Source organism: Synchytrium microbalum (genome assembly GCF_006535985.1).
Source record: "Synchytrium microbalum strain JEL517 chromosome Unknown SmJEL517_scf0003, whole genome shotgun sequence".
Taxonomy (NCBI): domain Eukaryota; kingdom Fungi; phylum Chytridiomycota; class Chytridiomycetes; order Synchytriales; family Synchytriaceae; genus Synchytrium; species Synchytrium microbalum.
In genome coordinates, this window is record NW_022158352.1 from 298,846 (window position 1) to 321,929 (window position 23,084).

Sequence of the window (23,084 nt, forward strand, 5' to 3'; positions counted from 1 at the left end):
AATTGGTTTCAATAAATCATGGCCACCAAAAAAATATTGCACTCAAACTCAACTCACACTTTTCGCTTATTTGTTGCTGAAAGATAGACTGCTACAAGTAAAACAAACTTGAAACAAAGAGATTCGATTTGAATTAGCAGTGGTCTCCATAACTCCCGAGCTCTCACAACAGCGTTTTGTACCATAAACATCGACATTATGAATGGACATCTAGAAACATCACCAGTGGCCGTCTCTCGTGGAAAGGAGGCCGATGCGTGGCTCAAGGCCACTCTACCAAAGAGAATAGTCTATCTAGATGGTGCCATGGGAACCATGATACAGCGGTATCGATTCTCAGAGGAAGACTTTAGAGGAGATCGATTCGTCACTCATAAAAAGGACTTCTTAAAGGGCAACAACGACTTGCTCACCCTCACACAGCCTAAAGCCATTCTAGATATTCATAGACAGTACCTTGAGGCTGGTTCCGACATGATCGAAACAAATACCTTCTCAGGAACAAGTATCGCCCAAGCCGATTACTTTATGGAGGACATTGTATATGAACTCAACAAGGTCTCAGCTGAATTGGCCCGACAGGCGTGTGATGAATACACTGCTAAAGATCCTTCCAAACCCAGATGGGTTTGTGGAGCCCTCGGCCCAACCAATAGGACTTGCTCCATATCTCCCTCCGTAGAAAACCCTTCCTTCCGTAATGTAACCTTCGACGAACTAGTGGAAGCATATACAGAACAAACGAGAGGCCTGTTAGATGGTGGAGCAGATATGCTCCTTGTCGAAACCATCTTTGATACACTTAATGCAAAAGCTGCTTTATATGCCATCGATCTCATATTTGACGAAGGAGGATATGATCGCGTTCCCGTACTGATATCAGGAACTATAGTAGATCAGTCTGGTCGAACACTCTCTGGTCAAACTGGCGAAGGCTTCTTGTCTGCGGTAGCTCAAGCACATCCTGTAGCAGTAGGTCTAAATTGTGCATTGGGAGCTGATCAGATGCTTCCCTTCTTGCAAAATATTTGCAAATCGAATCCAGTTTACACTATCTGTTATCCAAACGCTGGTCTTCCAAACACTTTTGGTGAATACGATCAGTCGCCAGAGGGTATGGCCAAACAAGTAGAAGAGTTTGCCAAATTGGGATTGCTGAATATAGTCGGTGGGTGCTGTGGAACTACTCCTCCCCATATCAAGGCTATCGCCGACGTGTGTAGCAAGTACGCACCTCGAGTCCCGATAAAGCCAGAGCCGTTGACGATGATAGTATCAGGTCTAGAACGATTACGTATTGATGATCAACTAGGCTTTGTTAATATCGGAGAAAGGTGTGTGTTTCTTGCGCTCTGTCCACCCTTGTCTCCCATCGTTGAATATCAGAAAGCTGTCGATTTCAGATGAATCTGTGCTCAATCGATCTGTTGAAATCTAGATGTAACGTATCTGGATCTCGAATCTTTGCTAAAAAGATTCTACAAGGTCAATTTGAAGATGCTCTGGCCATTGCTAGAGCACAAGTAGAAAACGGTGCTCAAGTTATCGACATCAACATGGACGAAGGTCTGTTGGACGGGAAGTCTGCCATGACCAAATTCCTTAATTACATTGCATCTGAACCTGATATTGCTCGAGTTCCCATCATGGTGGACTCGTCAAACTTTGAAGTCATTTTGGCTGGATTGAAATGTGCTCAAGGAAAATGTATTGTAAACTCCATCTCATTGAAGGAAGGTGAAGCTGATTTCATTAAGAAGGCCAAGATTATTCGTCGATTTGGAGCTGCTGTAGTCTGCATGGCTGTAAGTTGTCGTGGTTATTGCAGGTTTAACAAAGTCCAGTTGTAAAACACAACATAGTACTCGATTCATTGAGACTTTACCGTTTTACACACTAGTTTGACGAAGAAGGTCAAGCAGCAGATGCTGATCGTAAAGTCGAAATCTGTACACGTTCATACAAGATACTGACCGAGATTGTTGGGTTTTCTCCTGGGGATATTATCTTTGATCCCAATATTTTGACCATTGCGACTGGTCTAGGTGGGTTTATAAGGTGCTACTTGTGTAAAAAAAGTTCATGTGTATTGACTCTCAAACGTTTTGTGATAGAGGAGCATAACAACTATGCTGTCGAGTTCATTGAAGCCACCCGACGCATCAAGCAAACTTTGCCTGGTGCAAGGATTAGTGGTGGTGTCTCCAATCTGTCCTTTTCGTTCCGAGGAAAGGAAATCATCCGTGAAGCAATGCACTCTGTCTTTCTCGTAAGTTGGAACGCCTGCGTTTCGACTGAGATACTTCTAGCACAGCGATCTCAATTTCATTTTTTTGGTCCCATAGTACCATGCCATCAAAGCTGGAATGGACATGGGCATTGTCAATGCAGGTTTCTTGACCATTTATGATGATATTCCCAAAGATTTATTGCAACTTTGTGAAGACGCAGTATGGAATCGTGATCCAGAAGTCACTGAAAAATTGCTGAAGTATGCTGAAAGTCACGGAAAAGCAGGCGGTAAGGTTGAAGAAACTGAGGAATGGAGGGAGGAAGATGTAGAAAAACGTTTACAGTATGCTCTTGTCAAGGTATGTGGAATATTGTCAGTTGCTACTCATTGATGGATGCTAACTGGTCAATTTTAAGGGTCTGGGCAAGTATATCGTTCAAGATACTGAGGAAGCACGACAAAACAAAACCAAGGTATTGAATGCTCGCCCCTCAACAATCGTACTCGTCATACCAGCTCACTGTCAACCATCCTTTAGTATCCTCGGCCATTGAACGTTATTGAAGGACCTCTCATGAGTGGAATGAGTAGAGTAGGCGAACTGTTCGGATCTGGAAAAATGTTTTTACCCCAAGTCATCAAAAGTGCTCGGTAAGTGAAGCTGCTGGACCCAAACCCGGGGCAGGCTTTATTTAACCGATTTTGTCAATAGGGTCATGAAGACGGCTGTAGCACAGCTCATCCCATTCATGGAAGAAGAGAGATTAGCAGCATTAGCCGCTGGTGGCCTGGTGGAAGAATCAGCTGATGATGCCTACAATGGAGTAGTCGTATTAGCCACAGTAAAGGGCGATGTCCACGATATCGGCAAGAACATTGTCGGTGTCGTTTTAGGTTGTAATAATTACAAGGTCATAGACTTGGGTGTCATGACGCCCTGTGACAAGATTTTGGACGCAGCCATCCAGCATAAAGCCGACGTAATTGGATTGTCTGGATTGATAACCCCCAGCTTAGATGAGATGGTATATGTAGCCAAGGAAATGGAACGTAAAGGCATGAATATACCACTATTGATTGGTGGTGCAACTACATCAAAGATGCATACTGCCGTCAAGATATCTCCTAGATATAGCCAGCCTGCCATTCACGTATTAGATGCTTCACGATCTGTAGTAGTTGTGTCGAATCTGTTAGATGCCACCAATAAGGCCGACTTCACCGAGGACATATCAGATGAATATGAAGATCTAAGAGCGGAGCATTATGAAGGGCTAAGAGATCGTAAATACCTATCGCTAGCTCAAGTCCGTGAACGTGGACTCAAAATCAATTGGAAGAATCTCCCAACAGCACCCATACCACCGACATTCGTTGGTACTCGAACTATCACCGATTGGGACTTCAAGCGTGTAATCGAGCATATAGACTGGAATCCATTCTTCCAAACCTGGCAATTACGAGGCAAATATCCTAATCGTGGGTATCCTAAAATATTCAACGATGAAGCTGTTGGCGAGGAAGCCAAGAAGCTGTTTGAGGATGCTCAATCTATGTTGAAGGACATTGTTGCACATAATATATTAAAAGCATCAGCCATTGTTGGATTCTATCCAGCCAATAGTGTTGGGGATGATATTGAAGTCTATGCTGATGAAACCCGTAGTGAAGTGACCGCCACGTTTTATGGATTACGACAACAAGCTGAAAAGGATCATGAATCTAATGAGCCTTATTACTGCTTGTCGGATTTCGTGGCACCAAAGAGTTCAGGTGTTAATGATTATATTGGAGGATTTGCTGTGTCTTGTGGGTTTGGTGTCGATGAAAAGTGTGCAGAGTATGAAAAGTCTCATGATGATTATAGTATTATCATGCTCAAGGCCTTGGCGGATCGTCTGGTGAGTGTTCACTTTGTCGCCAGAATTGCCGCTTCGTTGTAGTTGATGGCTTGTGGCTCAATCGTTTTTGTCACTCAACACAGACGGAAGCTCTGGCCGAAGTTTTGCACGAAGATGTCCGTAAATTGTATTGGGGATATGCTAGTGATGAAGCCTTGAGTACGGAAGACTTGCTGCAAATCAAGTATCAGGGTATTCGTCCAGCACCAGGATATCCCAGTCAGCCTGATCATACAGAGAAGGAGACAATGTGGAAGCTGATGGATATCGAGAAGCAAACTGGAATTACATTGACCGAATCTTTGGTAAGCGAAAAATGAAGGTCAGTGGGAATATCGACGTGAATCCGACTCACAATCTTTTCAACTTAGGCCATGACGCCGGCTGCTTCTGTCTCTGCAGTAATGTTTGCCAACCCAGAATCGAAATACTTTGCCGTTGGCAAGATAACTAAAGATCAAGTGACAGATTATGCTGCCAGAAAGAAGATGGATATAACTCAAGTGGAAAGATGGTTGGCTACCAACTTGGCATATGATACCGATTAGTTTTATCAGTAAAGGAGTAGGGTTTGTAGCTGCATTTAGACTGCTCAAGTCTCTTCTGCGCTCGTCGTACTTTCTTTCTTGTACTGTTTCCTAAACTCATTTTCACAACAACATGAATAATCTAATCTCAGTCAAAGGCTTTGCTCGAAAGTTTGTGTGTGTCACGACGCCTACAGTGGATATAATATTCTACGCAGACGTCAAGACATCAATAGTCCAGTGATTTTTATCGAAGATGCTAGAAGTGCGACTTGTCCGATATAGGTTCCTAAACGCTACGCTAACCCATTCTTCGATTTGTTTGCCCCAACAAAAACGTCACCAAGGGCACCATGACAATTACTTTAATAATATGCGAGTGTATTCGTGTACATGTAATACGAAGGCAGTGAAGTTTATATATTTACATTGCGAGTCCAAAACGACCCAACGACGACAAATTACGTCCAATATTTCCCACCAACGGAATTGGAAAGAAGTGAAGACATTAGAATGATGCGCAATACCATCCTTCCTTCTCTAAATTACTTGGCCTCCTCGCCGATGACAACTCTCTGAATGATGAGTGCGAAAAAAAGTGGCCGTTATACGAAAACAAGCGGCATCGATTTAAAGAAGTTGTCATCAGCGACTCGATCTTGCCAGGGCAATGTATCTTGTTTGGTAATTCAATAAAGAATCAACCCAGATGGCGGCTAGGTCACCCGGAACAAAGTCTTGAAGGTTAGGGCTTCCGGCGATTGCTCTAGCAACTCAAGATCACTCTTGGGGACCGATTCCTTTTCATACGAGTCTGCTCCCTCACACACACTCTCTCTGCCTGTTCATATCTAGACTATGGTCTTGTCGTTCTAAAGGTTTGGTGGCAGGGCAATTCTGCTATGTGAAGCCAGGTTGATGAGGATGCACTGCTCTGCTTCTAATTAGGAAGTGAATACTGTTACGACTCGTTGCTTCGACATTGTACGGATATCAGCACAAAACTTTGTGCAGTACGCACCTTCAAACATTCCAAACACGAATCAAGGAACACGCCCAGGCGCGGTTAGTGTGAGCCTTATAGAGCCAGCGCAGAATACATCAAACGACTTTTAGATTTGTAGAGTGGCTGGGAGAGTAGAGATATTCGGTATACTCTTCTTATTGAACGAATCACGTCCGTGTACCTCAACCACCTCGATATCCGGAGCCCCAACAAATGAATTTGCCTAGCATTAAGTATTGGAGTTAGTTTGAGAAGGTGAGCGTTCCTCTGGATTTGCTGCGCCAAATTGCCTTCATATGGCAACTACGCCTACTACGAATTCGAGACATTGACAATTCAAATGTTGGTCCAGCCATCGTTCCTGAAATTTAAGGCTGCATGCGTACTTAGCTGACAGTCCCTAGAGCTTCGATTCAGCCTCATGATACTAGGCAATTAGTGTTAAGGAAACCACAGGAATACAAAGTCTTGGCCAGGCATAGGTCTTCTTGGCTTCCTGCGATTCGTCCAGCAGCTCAAAATCACTCACAGGGCCGTGTCTCTCGAGTCTACTCCCTCCCTCCAAGCCATTTTGGTTGTTTTACTACAATCGAAATAATTGGCACTTTGCTTTTCTTTGTTTGCCTCAGCGGTTCTTCACACTGTAACGAAAGAAGGCGAACCACGTAGAGCACCACAGAATTACATTAGAAGAAAGCTATAGATCTATTATTCCGACGTTTTACTTCAAATTGGACGGTTATCGACTCGAAACTTTGGGCAGTACTGCAGTACTATGCAATTTCCAAACATCGACAATTCGTATCGGAAACACGGTCAAGAGCGTTGACGCAAGCCTTTATATATGTAGTTTGGTGTTGAAGTTTGAGTGTTGGTCAGTGTTGAGCCAAAGTGCCAGACTGCAAGTACGCCTCCCCTAGATTTGAGACATTGACAAGCCAAATCATAGGCCGGCCATCGATCTTCTTGTGTCGTGCAGCATACTTATTGGTTTGATGGTCAACAGAGCATCTGCTTCAGTCTCAGGATGCTAAGGACTAGTGTTAAGGAAAGGATGTGTGCTTGAGTTGTGGTGGTCGAGCGAATAAACTTCAAATGCAATCGTATCGTGTATTGGATATTCCGTCAAAGGAGGGAGAAGCTTATAACCAGTAGTAAACCTATAAACAACTTGGTGTTGTGGTAGTTTTTGTATTCGAATTTTGGTGATTCAGAAAACAATGGCTGCTTACGAACACTCTCAGACTTTGAAGAATCCTATTTTGAGTTATTGGAATCGTTGAATCAAATCATTCCTGAAAGATGGACACCAAACCAACAACTTGCCATGCTCGGATATTCCACCACCTTGATCTCGTAACCCTAAACGAAGCCCTCTCCTACCAATGCCAGTTTCATCTCAATAGACGAGTGCTCCATACGATGAGTCTTTTGACTATACTCCACTCCACCGCTACCCTGAATGTATGCATGGGCAATTTGGTCAAGACGTGCTCTAAATTGACCTAACCTGAGTAATCGGTATTGTGTGATCATTATAGCTGTGCAAAGTGCAAACAACCGCACCGGTAAATAAGCAAAAACTGTATGAATAAGAACTTCAATAGCGATTGCAGATTGCAGAAGCCAGAGACGCAATCACAGGGCAACAGTATCAACTGATGAAAAGCTCTGTTCAGAGCAATGAAAGATTGAGGTCCATATGGAGTCCGAAAAGGTGGTTTAGTTTTGCGGTAGACCTTGTAATGTGCATATGTTCGGTTTCATGACACTCGTTTTTTGAGCTTTGATGTGTTGTAAGACCACCCCAATTCACGTATCTTCGACTCAATTCACGCGACATCAGTACGTATGTATTGCTCGTGTCATCAGAGCTTCGGTTTGCTGGTGCCAGCAAGAGCTTCGATATGCCAACCGCACAGCACCTTACATCTTTTCAAGCTATTAGAGCAAATGATCCCAACATATATATCCACTGACGAATGTGGAGATCTCCTAAGGGATTCGTCCAAGAAGGCCGGTAAAGACTATCTAATTGTTGATGGTAAGCTTGTGTTAGTAACAATGTCGCAATTTTGGTGATCATGATCAATTTGTATCTTGACAACATGCCGTTTCCGATCCAGTTCGAGACAAGGAAGAGGTAATTTTCTGCTGCTTATCTGTCTGTATTGGCACCCTTCGTTACTGGTCTTACTCGTTTTGTTTGAACATCAATGTTGGACATCAACTTCAGATTGCGAAAGGATCTATACCCGGAGCTATTCACATTGATTCAGCACAAATATACGATGATGCTGAAAAGTATGCCGAAATGTTGAAACAGACGGGTGCCAAGCAATTCATCTTTCATTGTGCGCTCTCTCAAGGTATGTTGAAAAAGCTCGATACGAAGATCGACTAACATGCTTCCATAGTTCGAGGCCCGAAATGTGCCATGAAGGTTCAAACTGCACTGAATAACGACACCAGTGTTCTAGACAAGCCAGAAGTGCTTGTGCTGAAGGGAGGTTTCACTCAATATCAAGAAAAGTTCGCGAATCATTCGAATATGATTCAGAACTATGATGCACAGTATTGGAAGGATTTCGCTTGAGATTCGTTTGTTGTGTAGTATTCCGATGTTTGCAGACCTTTAATACAGAACAACTCATGATGCAAAGAAGGTGCTGATGTTGGTTGTCTATGTTTGTGTTTTATATGTTGTTATGATGCGTACAGAATTTCTACAAAAGCATCTCCATATACACTGCATACTCAAAGCAAGCCAGCTGCATCTCTACAAACTCCACATGTTAGCCTTCTATGCTTGCAACCACCACCGCTCGTAAATTGAAGCTTACCCTAAATCCTTTTGCCCAAAGAAGCCACTAACAATGGCAATCACCATATTTACAGCAGCAACTCGTCTATCTGTAACATCTGCGGATTGACGAGCCAAGTGATCTCGAATCTGTCGACATTTTCGACACAAGTCTCGCAGCAAAGACACCTCATCTGCCACCATTACGTCGTCCAAGAGTGCCAAAAGAGAGAACAGCCATGCTCCCTATACAAGTAAAGTGTCGACAAACTGTCTGGAAACCCAAAACAAACTATGTTTCAGCATACATGTCGTCCATCTACACAGTCTACACTTAGCCATGAGATATGATATTCCAGCAGCGCCCATGCGGATGCATGATTGAATGACGCAAGTATCGGTAAGAGTGGAGGATGGCCTTCAACACGAGCTAGTTTCTCAGCCTCATCTAGAGGTTTGGCCGTGTTGCCATTCACTCCATTGGCTGGAGTCCCTGTATTTTGCTTTTCAGCACCATTTGACTTCTCATGAGCGTTGTCCTCTGAAGATGTAGACTCGTTGTCAGAGCCTTGATCAGACTCTTCTCGACGTTGATGAACTGCTTGTGGCCCGTAGCAATAGATACGCCATGCTCTCTCATTATTGATGTGTGGAAGTTCGATGGTTTGTTGCAACGGTAGAGTCCCTGCTAGTCCCTATGTGATTTGTTAGGGTATGAGCTTCAGCATAGTGAGGTGCTGCGAAGACGCGATTGTGCTCCCTTTTACCATTCTGAGGACACGAAACTTTGAAACAAAGGTGTCAATCCATTCTTCAGATGGTTTGAGTGCAGATCCAGGATGCGTCATTGCATTAGACGAGAAATCAGACAAGCTTTGATGTTGTAACTGTGGGAGGTTAATAGCAACCATGATGTCGGCATATCCTTCAGCTTCCTTTCTAAAGAGAGACGAAGAATACGAATGAATAAAGATAATTCAAAGATAAACAAGGCAATTGGTATACTGACTGGACTCTTCGCAGATACGCAAACCCATCAACAGGTGGTCCAGAGAGGTCGTCCTCCGCCTCTGGGTCACCGTTCTCGTCCGTGGTCGGAAGCAATGTCCATCTACGAGGTTCCTCGTTATGTTTATAATGCTCTCTCTTCCGCTTCTTTCCCATGGTGCTCACAGACAGCAAAATCAAGTTCTTTCGTTGGGCGAGTTGCAATTTGGGCAAACACTTTCAAGGTGGTTGGAGTGGAGCCTCGTCGCCTATATGACGCGTCAAACTGATGATTTCAGTTGTGAATCGCGTTCCCACTGATTAGAACTAGTTGCTGTTTGCTGATTGTCGTGCTTTTTTTCTCGCAAATCACAGTAACGTTTCGGTTAAGGCCGAGCAATGTCTTCCTCTCTGAGGTAAGTTGCAGTACGTCCAGTTCATGATTTCACGTATCTTTGCAGCTATTCATGACTTTCTCTCTTTACAGGAATTCTGTCAATCGACGAACTCATCGAGAACGATCACAACCAGGAGCAAGATCCAAACTCGGCCTATTGGAAAAGCACAAGGACTATGTCCTCCGTGCAAAGGACTACAACTCAAAGCAAAAGAGACTGGCGGCTCTACGCGACAAGGCTTACTTTAGAAATCCCGATGAATTCTACTACAAGATGATGTCCACTAAAACAAAGGTAGACATGGTGATCCAACAGAGGACTCTACTCTCGAGAGAGAATCTGAAAGCTCACACGTTCACTACTTAGGGCGGTGTACATATAGCAGAACGGAATGAAAAGTTTTCGCACGAGTTTCTCAAACTGCTGAAAACTCAGGATCAGAACTATGTCAACTTTCAACGCATGGTCAACCAAAGGGTATGATCTCATGTTTTCACTCGCTTACGCCTGTACTGACGCAACGTTTGCTTACTAGAAAATGGACAAGCTACAATCAGACATCCATATTCCAACACCAAATGCTGCATCACTGCTGCCTCCTATACCAGGGCAGCAGCAGGATGAAGAGGAAACTGACGACGAAGACGATAACGAGGAGGAAGTAGTACAAGAACCCAAACCAACTAGATCAAACAAGAATCACATCATCTTTGTTGAAGATGCTGATGAAGGTGAGGCGAAAAAGAGCCGAGGTTTCGTTTATCAGGATTCCAGCTTACGGTCTCTTTCTCTTCAGCCAAATCCGTTGCCAAGTCTCTCTCATCCTCCATGGCATCAAAGGAACCCAAACCGATAAAACGTCCATCCTCGCTGTCTCTAGAATTGGCTGCACGACAGAAACGTGATGAACAGCTACGAAAGATGCAACTCGAGATGGATTTACAAAAGAATCTTATGGGTAAAGGTGCTCGTAAGAAGGTTGGAGTCGATTCAGCGGGACTGCCAACTTACAAGTGGAGGGGTGACAGGAAAAAGTAATAGTAAATGCATCAAAATTTTGCAAACTTTTGGTTTTAGAGAAGCATCTTTCTCCCTTTTCTGTATAATACACTGATCATTGACTTAAATATTTTAACTACTGTTGGTTTCCGTAATCCTCAAAGAATGGAACAGGTCTGGTCAAGTTCTTGAATGGCTACAGAAGTCAAGAGCAGACTCAGCATGCGAAAAAAGGAACAGTCCATATGCATAATGAAATACCTTCTTTCCAGGCACAGCTTGCCTAGATTCCTTATCGGCAAATCGTCTGTCAAGGTTGAAATTGTTTTCATCAGCTCTCCTCAATTCACCCATTGGGTTTTCTAAACCACAAATACTCACTCTAATGAGGTGATTGGAGTCTTGTATGGTTCAGATGCTCTCCAAAACTCTGGCTTTACAGGCAGGACTGGATGTCGAACCGACAGATAGAAAGTATGCGACACTATACGAGAATGAAATTTTTTAGACCAAAAAAACCTCCCGCAAAAGAGATCAATTGACTGAACGTCAAAACTTACTTCTCTGTGTCATCTCGTTAGCCCGCTCCTCTCTCAGATACTCGTCTGTGTCATAATAGTTGGTCTGGACCCGTAAGGAAGGCCTAAACGGCTTGAATTTCTTCTTTTCAAGGTGGAAGAGAGGCTAAAATCGAAGTTGAATATAAGCTATGATAGACCTGGTAGTGTTCCTTTTTTGCTTGAACCACATACCAAGAACGGCCCTTGAGCAACTTTACTCTTCTTCTCCACAGGCACATTATCCATATCAAGAGGCTTGAGCGATGCGACATTCCTCTTTGCCGTAACATTCTTCTCCACCCAGTCCTTGAATCCCTTGTTGCTCTTAATCTTGTCTTCCGACAAGACACCCTCATCATCGTCCCTGTCCTCGTCATCGAATCCATCTTCTGACCGACCATCTTTGGCATGTCCTGTTGAAAAGACTCCTGGAATAGCTCGTGTTCCGACGAGATGATGTAGCCGACCAGCTAAAGCTTCCATCTTGGCGAGATGTGCTTTGCGCTGTGCTTGTGTTCGTATTGCTTGGTCTGATGCTTCACGTTCTGCGAGGAGCGCTCTCATTTCGACCACTCGTTCGGATATGAGTGCTAGATATGCCTTTCGTGCGTAAAAGTCGAAGATGCGTTGGCGGGTGTAGTATCCTCTCCATCTAAGACAAAACAAATCAGAAGCGAGTACATAAACCAGAGGCTTGATGTCAAAGGCAATGTTATAAGTTGAGAGGTTCGTAATAGTGCTCAATAACCTACATCCTTTGCAATGCCGTTGCTGCCGCATTATACGTTTTCATCCTCTTGGCTTTGCAATACTCCATGACTCGTTGCTCAAATCGACATCGTCCTTTATATCCACGATATGATTTCTGTATTATCACTGCACAATCACTATGGGACAACAGTGTCAGCTTTGTCAAACGTTTGTTGAAAAATCTGTGACTGCAAATACGTTTGATTTTGTATCCAGAGACGCGTTGAATGCCCTCTCCATATTCTCTGTATCGCTATAGAAGCAGTCCTCTCCTGTTCCCGATGTTCCTCTGCTTCTCTAGATTGTGAGTGCAGAAAATGTCAGACTGTGGTCTTTATAGAATGCGCTGAAACATACCTCATTGACTTGAAATAGTCATCCACTATTTCTGGTATTGCTCGACTCCATATCTTATGAAATGATCCTGCCATATCTGGTGAAGCGATCGCGTATCAAGAAATCACTAAAACTGACTTTTTCTGTGTGTTTTATTTTTAGGGGATGGTAAAACCTCCGTGTACAGAACGAATCACCAAATTTTCTTTCTAAGACTGACTAGTTGTTGTATTATATGTCTTATTATTACAACAAGAAGACTACTGGTACTTTTAGTAGGACATACTGGCTCGACCTAAGTTTCAATCGAAAGCAAAAAATTCCCAGTAAGTATTGTGGCATACTTGAGACTTTGGCACAAGTTACAACTCTTTTACCTGAACGTCCACTTTCAGAAGCTGCCAACGGTGGTAATCCCTCTTCTTCAATCATTGGCCGTATTGACGCTGCAGAATCCTTTCGTAGTGATATAGATTCTCGTCTTCCGCCTCCAAGAGCTGAATCTCTTCGTACAGAAAGTAGACCTGAGTCTTTTCGTTGTGATGATGCTGAAGTTGAAACGCTAGGAGATGATGATAGCTGGATAAAACAGTGTCAGAAAGTTGAAAGGATGACCCAAAAAAAGCCAAAGATATTATCGATAGATACATCTGTCTGTTATATTACTCACCCCTGGCACGATTAAAGCTGCAAGCAGTTGAGCTGATGGGCTCACATCCCCAGGTATCTGGAAGTCGATCTTTGTATTTGGTCGAGCCTCCTGAATGCAGCAAAGAGACTAGTCAGTCAATAACAGACTATGGCGAATAACACAATAGCGAGCACATCACAACCTTGAATTGGGCTTCAATATATGCAGCAGCCTTCTCAGCACGTAAACATCTCTGTGAGATACTTCGCACTTCACGATCTTTACGCGCAAGATCTCGTTCCACACCAGACACTCTCTGTGAAGCTTCCGACAGCGTCCTTTCGGCTGCGGACAGTCTTTTGCTTGTCTACAAATGTATTCTTTGTTGTTGGTGTCGAGCCAAAAAAGATTCCTATTGGAGTACGCATACCTCGTCCAGCTTTCGATTGAGTATATCATTCTCAGTCAACAAGTGCTGCTTTTCTGTTGACAAGGTCGAAAGTTTCAATTGCATGTGAGCTATATCCGGTATGTTACCATTTGCGTCCATTAATGAGCTCTTTGCTGACGTCGCTTCTGATCGGCCGTTATCTATCAAAGAAAAGTTGCAGTGAGCATGAAGCGAGAAAATCTCGAGCGATGTATCTCTATTATGCTCAGGCGACAGACACCAACATCCAACAGCTTCATAGACGCTCACCTCCAAGACCAGAAATCGAATTACCATTCGGTGTAGTAGCAAAACTCATCCAAGGCATCTTTTCCTCACTCGAACCATCAAACCCAGAACCATCTCGCTTGGACTTGTTATCTTGACCTTGCTTAATCCCCAGCCACTCTTGCTGTCTTGCACACATGGTCCTCAGATTCTCCAATTCTTGTTTCAACACGTCACATTTACCACGTAAATCGCCTTCTGATCTTCGTAGTTGGTCACGTTCAGTCTTGAGTCGTTCTGCTGCTTCTCTGGCCACAATCAGTTTTCGCTCCAGCACGGAGGAGGTCTTTTCGTCTGCAAGTCTGGCAACGTTTACTTCTTTGCGTGATTGTTGAAGTCTTCGAACTTCGGCTTTGAGCATGACTATTCCAGTCTAGAAACAAAAAGAAAGACGTATCAGGTTTCATCACTTTCCATCAGGACAGTGAAACATCACTACGCTTACCGTTCCATCAATCTTGGCTTCCTCTGTCTGCATGCGTTGTTCCGAGACTGCACTTTCCAATTCAGCCTTTGTGGGACAAACATTTCAAAATCAGCAAAGAAGAGACAAAAAAGCCATGAATTCAATAGCCGCATACATTTCTCCTCTTGAGCTGTTCAATAACCGGCTGTAACCGTTTCAGCTCAGCATGCAATCTTGCAGCTTCAGCTTTATGATCTGCTGCTTCTCTTCGAGCTCCATCAACTTCAGCTGCAGTCTTGACTTTGACGACATCGTTGACTGTTATTTGTGTCTGAGAAACCTCAATTGTGAGATAGTGTTGTATTACACCAGTTTTTTTTTCCCAACAATACCTTCAACGACATGTAATCATCAACAGCCTTGGCAGAAACATCTTTAGCCTTGATGTTCTCCTTTTGCGCTTCCAACCACATCATTCGGAGTCTATCATTCTCTGATTTTACCTGTGCCAAGTCTTTCTTGACACTACTTAGTAGTGGTTGTAATGGATTTTTGTCCCCTAGTTACGACGAAAACAAAAAGCTTGAGTCGAACTGGTCAAATTGATCAAGGAATTTGTTCTTGCATGGCTTACATTGACCAAGCTGCGCAACTTGAGCCTTCAGAATATTCATATCATGCTCCTTTCTTTCCATAAGCAACCTCAATTTCTTGGATTCTTCGTATTCCATATTGAATTGTCCATTCACATCTCCGACCTGAGCTCGTAAGGTATCACGTTCTGCTTTGATCGCCGTCTAGCAAAGCCAAAAAGGGTCAAATCATTCATGAATAACAGCCATGCATCTGCTGAGAAACGATTCTACATACCAAATCAGTCTGCAGCTGCAGTATCTCCATCTGCAACTCAGCATTATGATGTCTCAACCGAACTTGTTGAGCATCCGAAAGTCGATTTGAAACTGCATTCTCAGCCAGCATTTCAGCTCTTGCTTGTTCTTCACGTTCAGCAGCTCGCTGATTGGCATCCATGAATCCCTTGTGCTCGTACTCGTCCTTCAGCGTTGCCATTCGTTTGCGCAGAAAGGCAACAGCTGCTTCTCGAGTCTTGAGTTGTTCTTGGACGGTATCGTTCTTTTTGTTGGTTCGTTCCAGGTCTTGTCTGTACAAGGATTCGGCGACTTCGGCAGCTGTGAGAGAGCCTTGGATTTCGTGAACTTTTGATTCGGCGACTGCTTTGGCATGTTTGAGGGAGTCAAAGTCCTTGTATAGTGCAGCGCATTCTACATATTGTTGTCTATGAGAAATTTTTTTCCTCCCGAAAATCAACATACGCGAGACATTAGATTCGAACATCCTACCTCGTTCCTTCTCCTTGAGCCTGATTTCCAATTCATCGCGTTGCTCCACAACAGCGCGAGCACGAACTTCAGCACCAGTCAAACGTTCTTTGTCTCTCGAAACTGTATCTTGAACGGTTTGTAAGGTATGATCTCGTCTAGCCATGGCTGAAATAGCCTCTTCCCATGCCTTTTCAGCATTCTTCTTTCCATCCATTAGTCGATTGATTTCTAGACACCAAAAGAAAAAGCTTAGGTGGCAGTATTGTTATCCATACAAGAGACAAAGGAGTACCTCGATTCATCTTATCAATGGCAGTTTGCGCAATAGCCATCTCAGACTTCTGGTTGTTTAACTGGCCTTCCAAAGTAAGCTTCTCCGACAAGATGGCTTCCGACCGTTTTCGTTCGTCGTCTAACTCTGATAAGAGCTGCCTCCTCCGTAATTCAGAATTCTCTAATTCTTTCTTGGTCTTTTCAGTCATTCTTTTTTGAATTTTGAGGTCTGTGGAGAAGGCTGCACTAATTTCTCCATGTTGACGAGCTACTTGAGTCAGTTCTTCGACTCGTTGTCTGGTTTCTCCTAGTTCCAATTCCTTTACCTAATTCGAGATAGGTGTCAGTTTTTGATAATAATAGTCGATACGAATATATAAATCGATACGAACTTTTTTTTCTCGTTCAGTTTTGTAGACCTCCTTTTCCAGCGCATCACAATCCAATTCAGCTACTCGTCTATCACCATCAATACGTTCCAGCTGTGTTTTGCTAAGTGATCGGTACACGGTTAGCTGTGATAATAGCAAGTCGGCACCTAACGCAAAATGAGCTTCCAACTATAGCTTATAGATGCACACTCACGCATGCTGAAGCGTATCACCCAATTTCGTAGCCTCTACTCTCGACTTGTACAATTCTACAGCAAAATTCTGCCTCTCGTCAGACACACGTTTTAAGTTGGTTTCTTTAATATTGAGCTCCTGTCCCATTTCGACGAGTTTCCTGTCAGTCATGCCAACAAGTTGCTTTTGCAGGCGCAAGTAATGCTTTTGAAGCACGTCATCTCTGGAAGAGCCTCCTTTGGTTGATTGACCTAGTTCTGGGAGTGTCGTGGTCGGTGCGAAATTTGACGAATTTCGACCATCAACCTCCATGTGCATCATCTCGGAGGAAAGCGATGATGAGCCAGAATAACTATTTTCAAGTCTGTTATCACCTTCGTCACCTCCCTGGTCCTTGAAGAAATTTCCGTCAGATTGGTGTCAACTTTTTGAGCATGAGATTTGAGAAATTACTGCGCTCGAGTAACAACTATCGTGTGAACCCATGTACATTAGGTAAATATAGCGATAGTGAGGAGTATTAATTTTATGTTTTATGTACATATCTATCTAGAATTAAATTAGTCCTCGGGGAAGATCTCCAGATATCCTCCCAAAATGGTTTCAATGACACGACATTGAAGAGCCAAGTCAATGACGTTCGTAGGTTCACGAGGTCCCATCAATACGGAACCCCATACGATAGCCAAAGATTGTACGCTCATCTTGGTATCAATTTCTCGTGTCCTGACCCTGTAAACAAGAGCTGGTGTTACATTTGCGGCAAGAAAGGTATATTGTCAAGAGAGTAAATACCTGTGAAGGTGAGCCATCAAACATTGAAGAGTTGCAAAGTTGGCATCGTTAAGTTCATTCACGATTCCATGTATGTTCATCAATCGAACTTTGCCATCGTCGATTTCTGCAAGGGCAAAACAAGTCAATTACATCCAGCCGTGCCATTGGGTCTCCCAATATCTGAATAAACACTTACTAGCAGCTTCCATAAAGTCATGGTATTTTTCTGATGTCAATATCGGATCAGGTAGAGACCTGAACCATAGTTTGAGTATACCAGTCACAACTGTAATGTCGGCAGCAAACTTTTCCAAGTCGACTTTGCTTAGGTCTATAAGTAGAATATTTGTCAAATTTTTATGCTGGTTTCTTTTGCCTAAAGCTTCAACTCATATACCTCGATCAATCAAGACACGTAATGATGTTAATTCTGGAATAGGGCCTGATTGTCTGTACAATCCTGCAGTGCGCATACCATGACGTTCAATGACTTGAATGCACTTCTCAACTATGGTTGGTATTTGAACACCATCACGAGTTATCAATTCGGTAACATCCACTCCAAACACAGGTCTGGCTGAGGCTTCAAAGGACTATGGACGAGCTTGACGGTCATGCATAGCCACAATGACAAGTTTTTTTGGAAAACTTACTGTAGGAAAGTAAGCACCGAACCTTTGTTCTGCTTTCTTTTCTTTAGTGGGGTTGGGTACAAATGTCTTCATAAAGGCATGCAAATCTCCTTCATGATCGACGCTTTCCATAATCTTCAACAAACTGGGTTGAGGTTCCTCTGCGCAAAAAAAGGTGTCTTTCAGGCAATGAAACATCCTAACATGACATGTGCAGAAATCTCACCATCGTCTTTCGGCATAGGGGCAATCGTAACACCTTCCTCCATCAATGCTTGCTCATACATTTGAGCATACTTGACCATGTTCTTTTGCAGTTTCATATCAACTTCACTGTTGGCTGTTGCAACCACCTAATACAAAGCATATGAGAACTTTGCCGGTGGTTCTGTAAATTTTCGTGCCAGAACTTACTCCAATGAGAGTCGGCAAAAGCTTTGAAAAGTAGTGGGCTCGTTTTCCTTGTACATTTTCCAACTGTCTTTTGAAAGAGTCGTTGAGACCAGCCACTCGCATCCGAAGATCATCCTCATTCTTGGCAAGCTGATTAGACAGTAGGCAGGTTAGTTGATTGAGGATGTATGCAAAAACATGGATTGCTGGCCAGTCATACCTTGGAAGGACTAGGACTTCCCTTGAACATGGTGAATGGATGTGATGCAGACTTTTTCATTCCCGGTGGTCCTAACTGCGATTGTGCACCACCTGCAAGTTGATTGATGGAGGTTTCCCATTCAGTGCAAGCACCTTCGTATTTGGATTTGGCCTAAAAAAGAGGCGTCAGTGAATCAAGAGCGAAGTTTTGTTGCTCCAAAGGATACATGCGTCTTCCTTACCTTTTCTAGAGCGCTTTCAGCTTCCACTACCATCTTCCAATGATTTCCACCACCAACTTTGAGATTTTTACGAGAAGTCACAGCTTCAATATGTACCGCATTGACATCGCCAGCGATTTCCGCCAATGATTCGGAGAAGCGTTGCTTGACTTCACCGACTCGTTCATGCACACTACATATCTTCTTCCAAGTGTCACGGAAAGATCTAAAGACGAGCAACAACCAAAAAAATCAGCATATACTTGCGGACTCACAAGACAAGAAGCTGCCCATACCCAAGCTTGGCACCATTCTTTTCCATTGAATCACTCATTGATTGAGCAAGTCGAGTCATGGACTTTGCATATTCGGCTTCAATGGCAGCTCTTCTTTTAATAAACGTTGAAACCTCCTATCGACCAGAGATGCCTTAGATTACCGAGCAAAAAAAGCGGCGCCATGACAGTGGAGACTCATGCTTACTTTGCATGCGTTAGCGTTCTCCTTGACTCGATCCAAAAGCAATGAGAAGGCATTCTAAGGGTAATGAAGATGAGTATCACGACAAGCACATATTCGCTTAATAAAACAGCCTGGTCTCATCATCAACACACATACATCGTATTCCCCCAACGCTTGATGTTCATCCCCATGCTCATAATTCTCATAACCCTGATCATTCTCATCTTGATCATTAACGATACTTGCAGCACCTTCAGCGGCAACCGGTACATGAAACTCCGGTTCTGCCGAATCGCCACTCATTGAACTCAAAGCACCTCGATGACTCATAGTAGTAGCCTGATGATGAGATTGATGGTGAATGTCACTGGCGGCTGAATCTGCAAGTGCTAGGTCTGATGTTGATGAGCCGAGTTGGAATGGATTTGGGTGATGAGCGGGAGCTTGCTTTGAGCGTCTGAATGTTGATGCATAGTATGGAGTCGATGAGGCGATCGACGGGGCTGACGGCGGGCCTGATGACATTCTCGATGACATCGTGTGCGTGTTTTCGGGAGAGTTCCGTTCTTGGTCGCTAGAGAGTAGATCTTGGTTAGAAGACGTATTAGGCAGGTTCGCTGATTACAAATACAATGTATAGGTCCATTCTACGTACCTCTACTCTCTATTGAGCGAGCTCTTAATACCTTGGTTTGGAATGTTTAAAAAAGGCGCGCGTGCAAGGAAACAACGCACAGGTTTTTTTGATGCAAATCTCGCAATCTTATTGGAAGTTACACGCAATTTCCTTGTTTTGGTTATATGTACTATATGTTCTATGGTTTACAATGAGGTTTTATATACGAAGTCGCTTCCTTTCAACTGATTCATCTTCCCCTTCCCTGTGTTTACCCAACGAAGTGGTATCTCCAGGCGATCGAGGTGGTGTACTCATCTTGGCGCGTGGCCGTGTGTGATCTCGATAGCATGTGAAGTGATATATCTAAGGACAGGGAGTTTGCAAGTTAGCATATTTACGGGCAAAACTAGCCGGAAGGGACGAATGGATCTCATTCGAGAGTAATCAATACGTGCCTTATGTTCCAACTTGATGGCATTCTTAAACATCCATTCCTCTCTTTCTTGATCAAAGAACTTTTCAAAGGACTCATTACATATAGGACAAGCACTCGCACCATTCTCCAATGGGACATTTTGACCTTCTTCAGACATTTCCTTGTCTGGCGTCAGCTCAGCTTCCATACTGTTGAAGAAGGAGGATTGGACTAAAAAGATGAAAGTTAGGTTCAGATTCAACGATTCCATCTATTCTACTTTTTTTGCACGTACCTTGTTTGTCTTTGATATCAGCTTCCTTTTCAATACACCACTCATTCTCTGGCAAATACCAATCTCGCGATACAGCCTTCCTGGCCTTTTCACGTTGCCTTCTTGATGCTCTGAAATGCCAGTCCAAATGTGCTGAATTTTGCTCTTTGCCTTCCTCAGTGCTCATAAACCTTCTTCCACATTGTTTGCATTGTGTAGGTATAGCATCATATAGCAAAGCAACTGCACCGTCAATTCTCCTGAATAGGCAAAAGAATCTGTTAGTAGACCACACCGAAAAAATGTGTTCCTTCACCTCGCATACCTGTTAATGTCATCATTGTTCAATAATATTCTAGGCAAATCTTGCATACGCATAATCTTCTTGTCTGGAGTTGTTGAGGCACCTGTAGTGGTAGGAGGAGGAGGCACCAATCCAGCTGATGAGGTTTTGTTCAATATACTAGTCCAACTAGCAGGAGTTCCTAGACTGGATAGAGACGGTGGCATAGTAAATGTAGGTGGCACGACAACTGGTGCAGGTGGTGGTGGTAGTGAAGGGGGTGGAACAACGACGAGTGGAGGAGCTTCCTTCATTTGTCGAACTTGGTCCAGCAATTGTTGCAACATTGTTAATTCAATATGCTGGGTAGCCACTGATGTCAAGACCTGTCGACCAGAAGAATCAGAATGAGATTGATTGCCCTTCAAAGGCATGCTAGACATTGCAAAAGAGCACACCTGTTGCAATAGTTCTATTTCACCAGGTACTATTGGATTCATGGGGTTCATTATCAACTTGGATCTCTTTTGAGCAATAACAGTTTGAGCTTCGGAAACCAACGTATTCAACACCAGTTGTCGAGTCAAATCAGTCTGGTGTGGCAGCTGTGGCAGCAACTAGTTAGGGAAAGAAAAAATCGCAGTCAAGATCAAGAAGAACGATATATAGAGTCGACGAGTTGCAAAGATAGAACACGAGATCGGGCAAGACAACGAGGCCAAGAAGGACGAGTCGTGTTGTTTATGAAATATTTCAAAGAAACAATCAAAATAAATTCGGACATTTGTAAAAGACATACCTGTGGTAACATTGATGGCTGCGAGCCTCCAAAGATGGATCCACTCATAGGTGGTAGACCAGGAGCAGGAGGTTGCATTTGTATTGGGAACATGTTGCTGTGTAGGTGTTGATAATCAGATGATTGGCTGTTCAGTGCCAAAGATCTTAGGGGTTCAAATTGCACATACTGTGTTTGTCGTTGTTGTGCTTGCTGTATTGGCTATATAATGAATAAGGTAAAAGTCAGTATAATGTGTCATGTCCTCCGAGCAAAGTGACAGATGAATACATACCAACGTGCCAAGTCCAAATGTAGATTGACCAGCGTAAGGTTGAGAACTCCGTATCTTGTCCTCCATTTGCGACAAGAATATGGACGCAAAGATTGATGAAGAATGTGGAGGAGGTGGTACCTTCCAGCTTTCTACCAATTTGGCCATTCTAGCACGATCTTCCCAACTCACAGAATCATAAGCTTGAGCAAACGTTTTTACAATGTTGCGTGAGAACTCGAGAACAAAGACACCGCCAAGGTTCTTGACAATACTGTCCAACAAGTAGAGTACGGGTAACTTTTGAGCCGATGGAGCCTAAATGACGTAAAACAAAAGAAGAAATGATTAGATTATTATTCAAGATAGAGACAGGAATTGAAATATGGCTTTATTCAACTCAATACATTATAGAATGGAAAACAAGGTTGACGCACATTTCTGATTTGAGATTCAATGACATCGACAATAGTAGAAGCCCAACGTTCGTTCTCCCTAGCAATCTCAGTAAGACTCAGAATCAAGTTCCTATCGTTCCGAGTCAAGTCAACTAGTGATGATTGGTACGCCTGACGAGCAGCTTCTCTAGCGTCAATATTGTTGGCCATTCCTGATTTGACTGGAAGATTACGATAGGATGATGACCAGGATGCACTGCTTGAATATGAAATATCCTTGATCATAAAGAAGGGTCGTTCGATTGGTTTTGGTGTGCTGATGTGTGATGGAAGATGATTGATGGATTGAAGATAAGACTTCAAGACCGGCACTCGATGGTTGTAATAGATGAATTCCCAACGAATTAAGCACTGCTTGACACCTCGTTTGTTCACAAATTTAAAACCTTCGTCAAAAATGTGATTGTATGCCTCAAAAACGACAAGTCAATGATTATATATTGTTTCGTCAACAACGAGATTCCTCTTCCTTATTATATTCAAACAATGAAGCTGAATCCCTTGATTAGAAACGGCAGCCACCCAAATTTTGTTGGTCCACTTCCCACGGTCTTGAAAAACCTAGGTAGAGCCCGGAGATAAGAGATATTGCTTCTATAAGATGTTGCTAACGATAGCCACTATGTCTGCCTTCCGTCGAGAGCTTCGTTTCTCCTCCTCTATCAGAAGATTTGTTGGAATGAAATGGTAGAGTGATTGGGAAAAATTACGAATCAACGGCAAACACCTACTATTTCCCACTATTTCCAGTTGTATTTCGTGCTTTGCTACTAATCACGCTGACATTATTGATTATTGCGGCTAACTGCCCTCCTCGTGGTGAGGCATCTCGTGTCATTGTTGGGAACGAAAATCGAGCA

The 23,084-nt window shown here is 43.3% G+C and overlaps 6 protein-coding genes across 6 annotated transcripts; 2 read left to right on the top strand and 4 right to left on the bottom strand.

Moving 5' to 3' along the window:
• Positions 1-198: 198 nt before the first annotated feature.
• Positions 199-4,682, top strand: SMI857 (methionine synthase; the record flags this gene model as incomplete). The annotated part of the gene is made up of 10 exons (XM_031166785.1): positions 199-1,334; positions 1,439-1,805; positions 1,901-2,045; positions 2,115-2,269; positions 2,346-2,591; positions 2,650-2,706; positions 2,772-2,884; positions 2,946-4,134; positions 4,218-4,439; positions 4,506-4,682. The coding sequence occupies 10 exons, from the start codon at positions 199-201 to the stop codon at positions 4,680-4,682; spliced, it is 3,807 nt and encodes a 1,268-aa protein (XP_031027301.1).
• Positions 4,683-8,446: 3,764 nt separating this feature from the next.
• Positions 8,447-9,634, bottom strand: SmJEL517_g00858 (uncharacterized protein; the record flags this gene model as incomplete). The annotated part of the gene is made up of 5 exons (XM_031166786.1): positions 8,447-8,453; positions 8,511-8,716; positions 8,779-9,165; positions 9,238-9,409; positions 9,498-9,634. 5 exons carry the CDS (start codon positions 9,632-9,634, stop codon positions 8,447-8,449), a joined length of 909 nt encoding a protein of 302 aa, XP_031027292.1.
• A 222-nt stretch (positions 9,635-9,856) lies between these two features.
• On the top strand, positions 9,857-10,893 carry SmJEL517_g00859 (uncharacterized protein; the record flags this gene model as incomplete). The annotated part of the gene is made up of 5 exons (XM_031166787.1): positions 9,857-9,873; positions 9,945-10,149; positions 10,222-10,332; positions 10,391-10,586; positions 10,652-10,893. The coding sequence occupies 5 exons, from the start codon at positions 9,857-9,859 to the stop codon at positions 10,891-10,893; spliced, it is 771 nt and encodes a 256-aa protein (XP_031027293.1).
• A 97-nt stretch (positions 10,894-10,990) lies between these two features.
• SmJEL517_g00860 (uncharacterized protein) lies at positions 10,991-16,749 on the bottom strand (the record flags this gene model as incomplete). Its single annotated transcript, XM_031166788.1, has 23 exons — positions 10,991-11,050; positions 11,116-11,161; positions 11,236-11,338; positions 11,415-11,538; positions 11,607-12,066; positions 12,167-12,301; positions 12,363-12,461; positions 12,522-12,597; positions 12,787-12,795; positions 12,878-13,079; positions 13,171-13,260; positions 13,334-13,498; positions 13,562-13,722; positions 13,832-14,222; positions 14,295-14,360; positions 14,431-14,586; positions 14,648-14,814; positions 14,890-15,052; positions 15,126-15,538; positions 15,617-15,826; positions 15,891-16,197; positions 16,264-16,363; positions 16,457-16,749. 23 exons carry the CDS (start codon positions 16,747-16,749, stop codon positions 10,991-10,993), a joined length of 3,996 nt encoding a protein of 1,331 aa, XP_031027126.1.
• Positions 16,750-16,997: 248 nt separating this feature from the next.
• On the bottom strand, positions 16,998-19,660 carry SmJEL517_g00861 (uncharacterized protein; the record flags this gene model as incomplete). Its single annotated transcript, XM_031166789.1, has 12 exons — positions 16,998-17,169; positions 17,233-17,338; positions 17,411-17,545; positions 17,612-17,807; positions 17,868-18,007; positions 18,073-18,199; positions 18,261-18,389; positions 18,460-18,612; positions 18,683-18,887; positions 18,958-19,073; positions 19,145-19,198; positions 19,280-19,660. The coding sequence occupies 12 exons, from the start codon at positions 19,658-19,660 to the stop codon at positions 16,998-17,000; spliced, it is 1,914 nt and encodes a 637-aa protein (XP_031027125.1).
• A 298-nt stretch (positions 19,661-19,958) lies between these two features.
• Positions 19,959-22,374, bottom strand: SmJEL517_g00862 (uncharacterized protein; the record flags this gene model as incomplete). Its single annotated transcript, XM_031166790.1, has 9 exons — positions 19,959-20,105; positions 20,141-20,388; positions 20,453-20,691; positions 20,757-21,100; positions 21,173-21,331; positions 21,514-21,610; positions 21,683-21,714; positions 21,788-22,084; positions 22,204-22,374. The coding sequence occupies 9 exons, from the start codon at positions 22,372-22,374 to the stop codon at positions 19,959-19,961; spliced, it is 1,734 nt and encodes a 577-aa protein (XP_031027128.1).
• Positions 22,375-23,084: the final 710 nt, after the last annotated feature.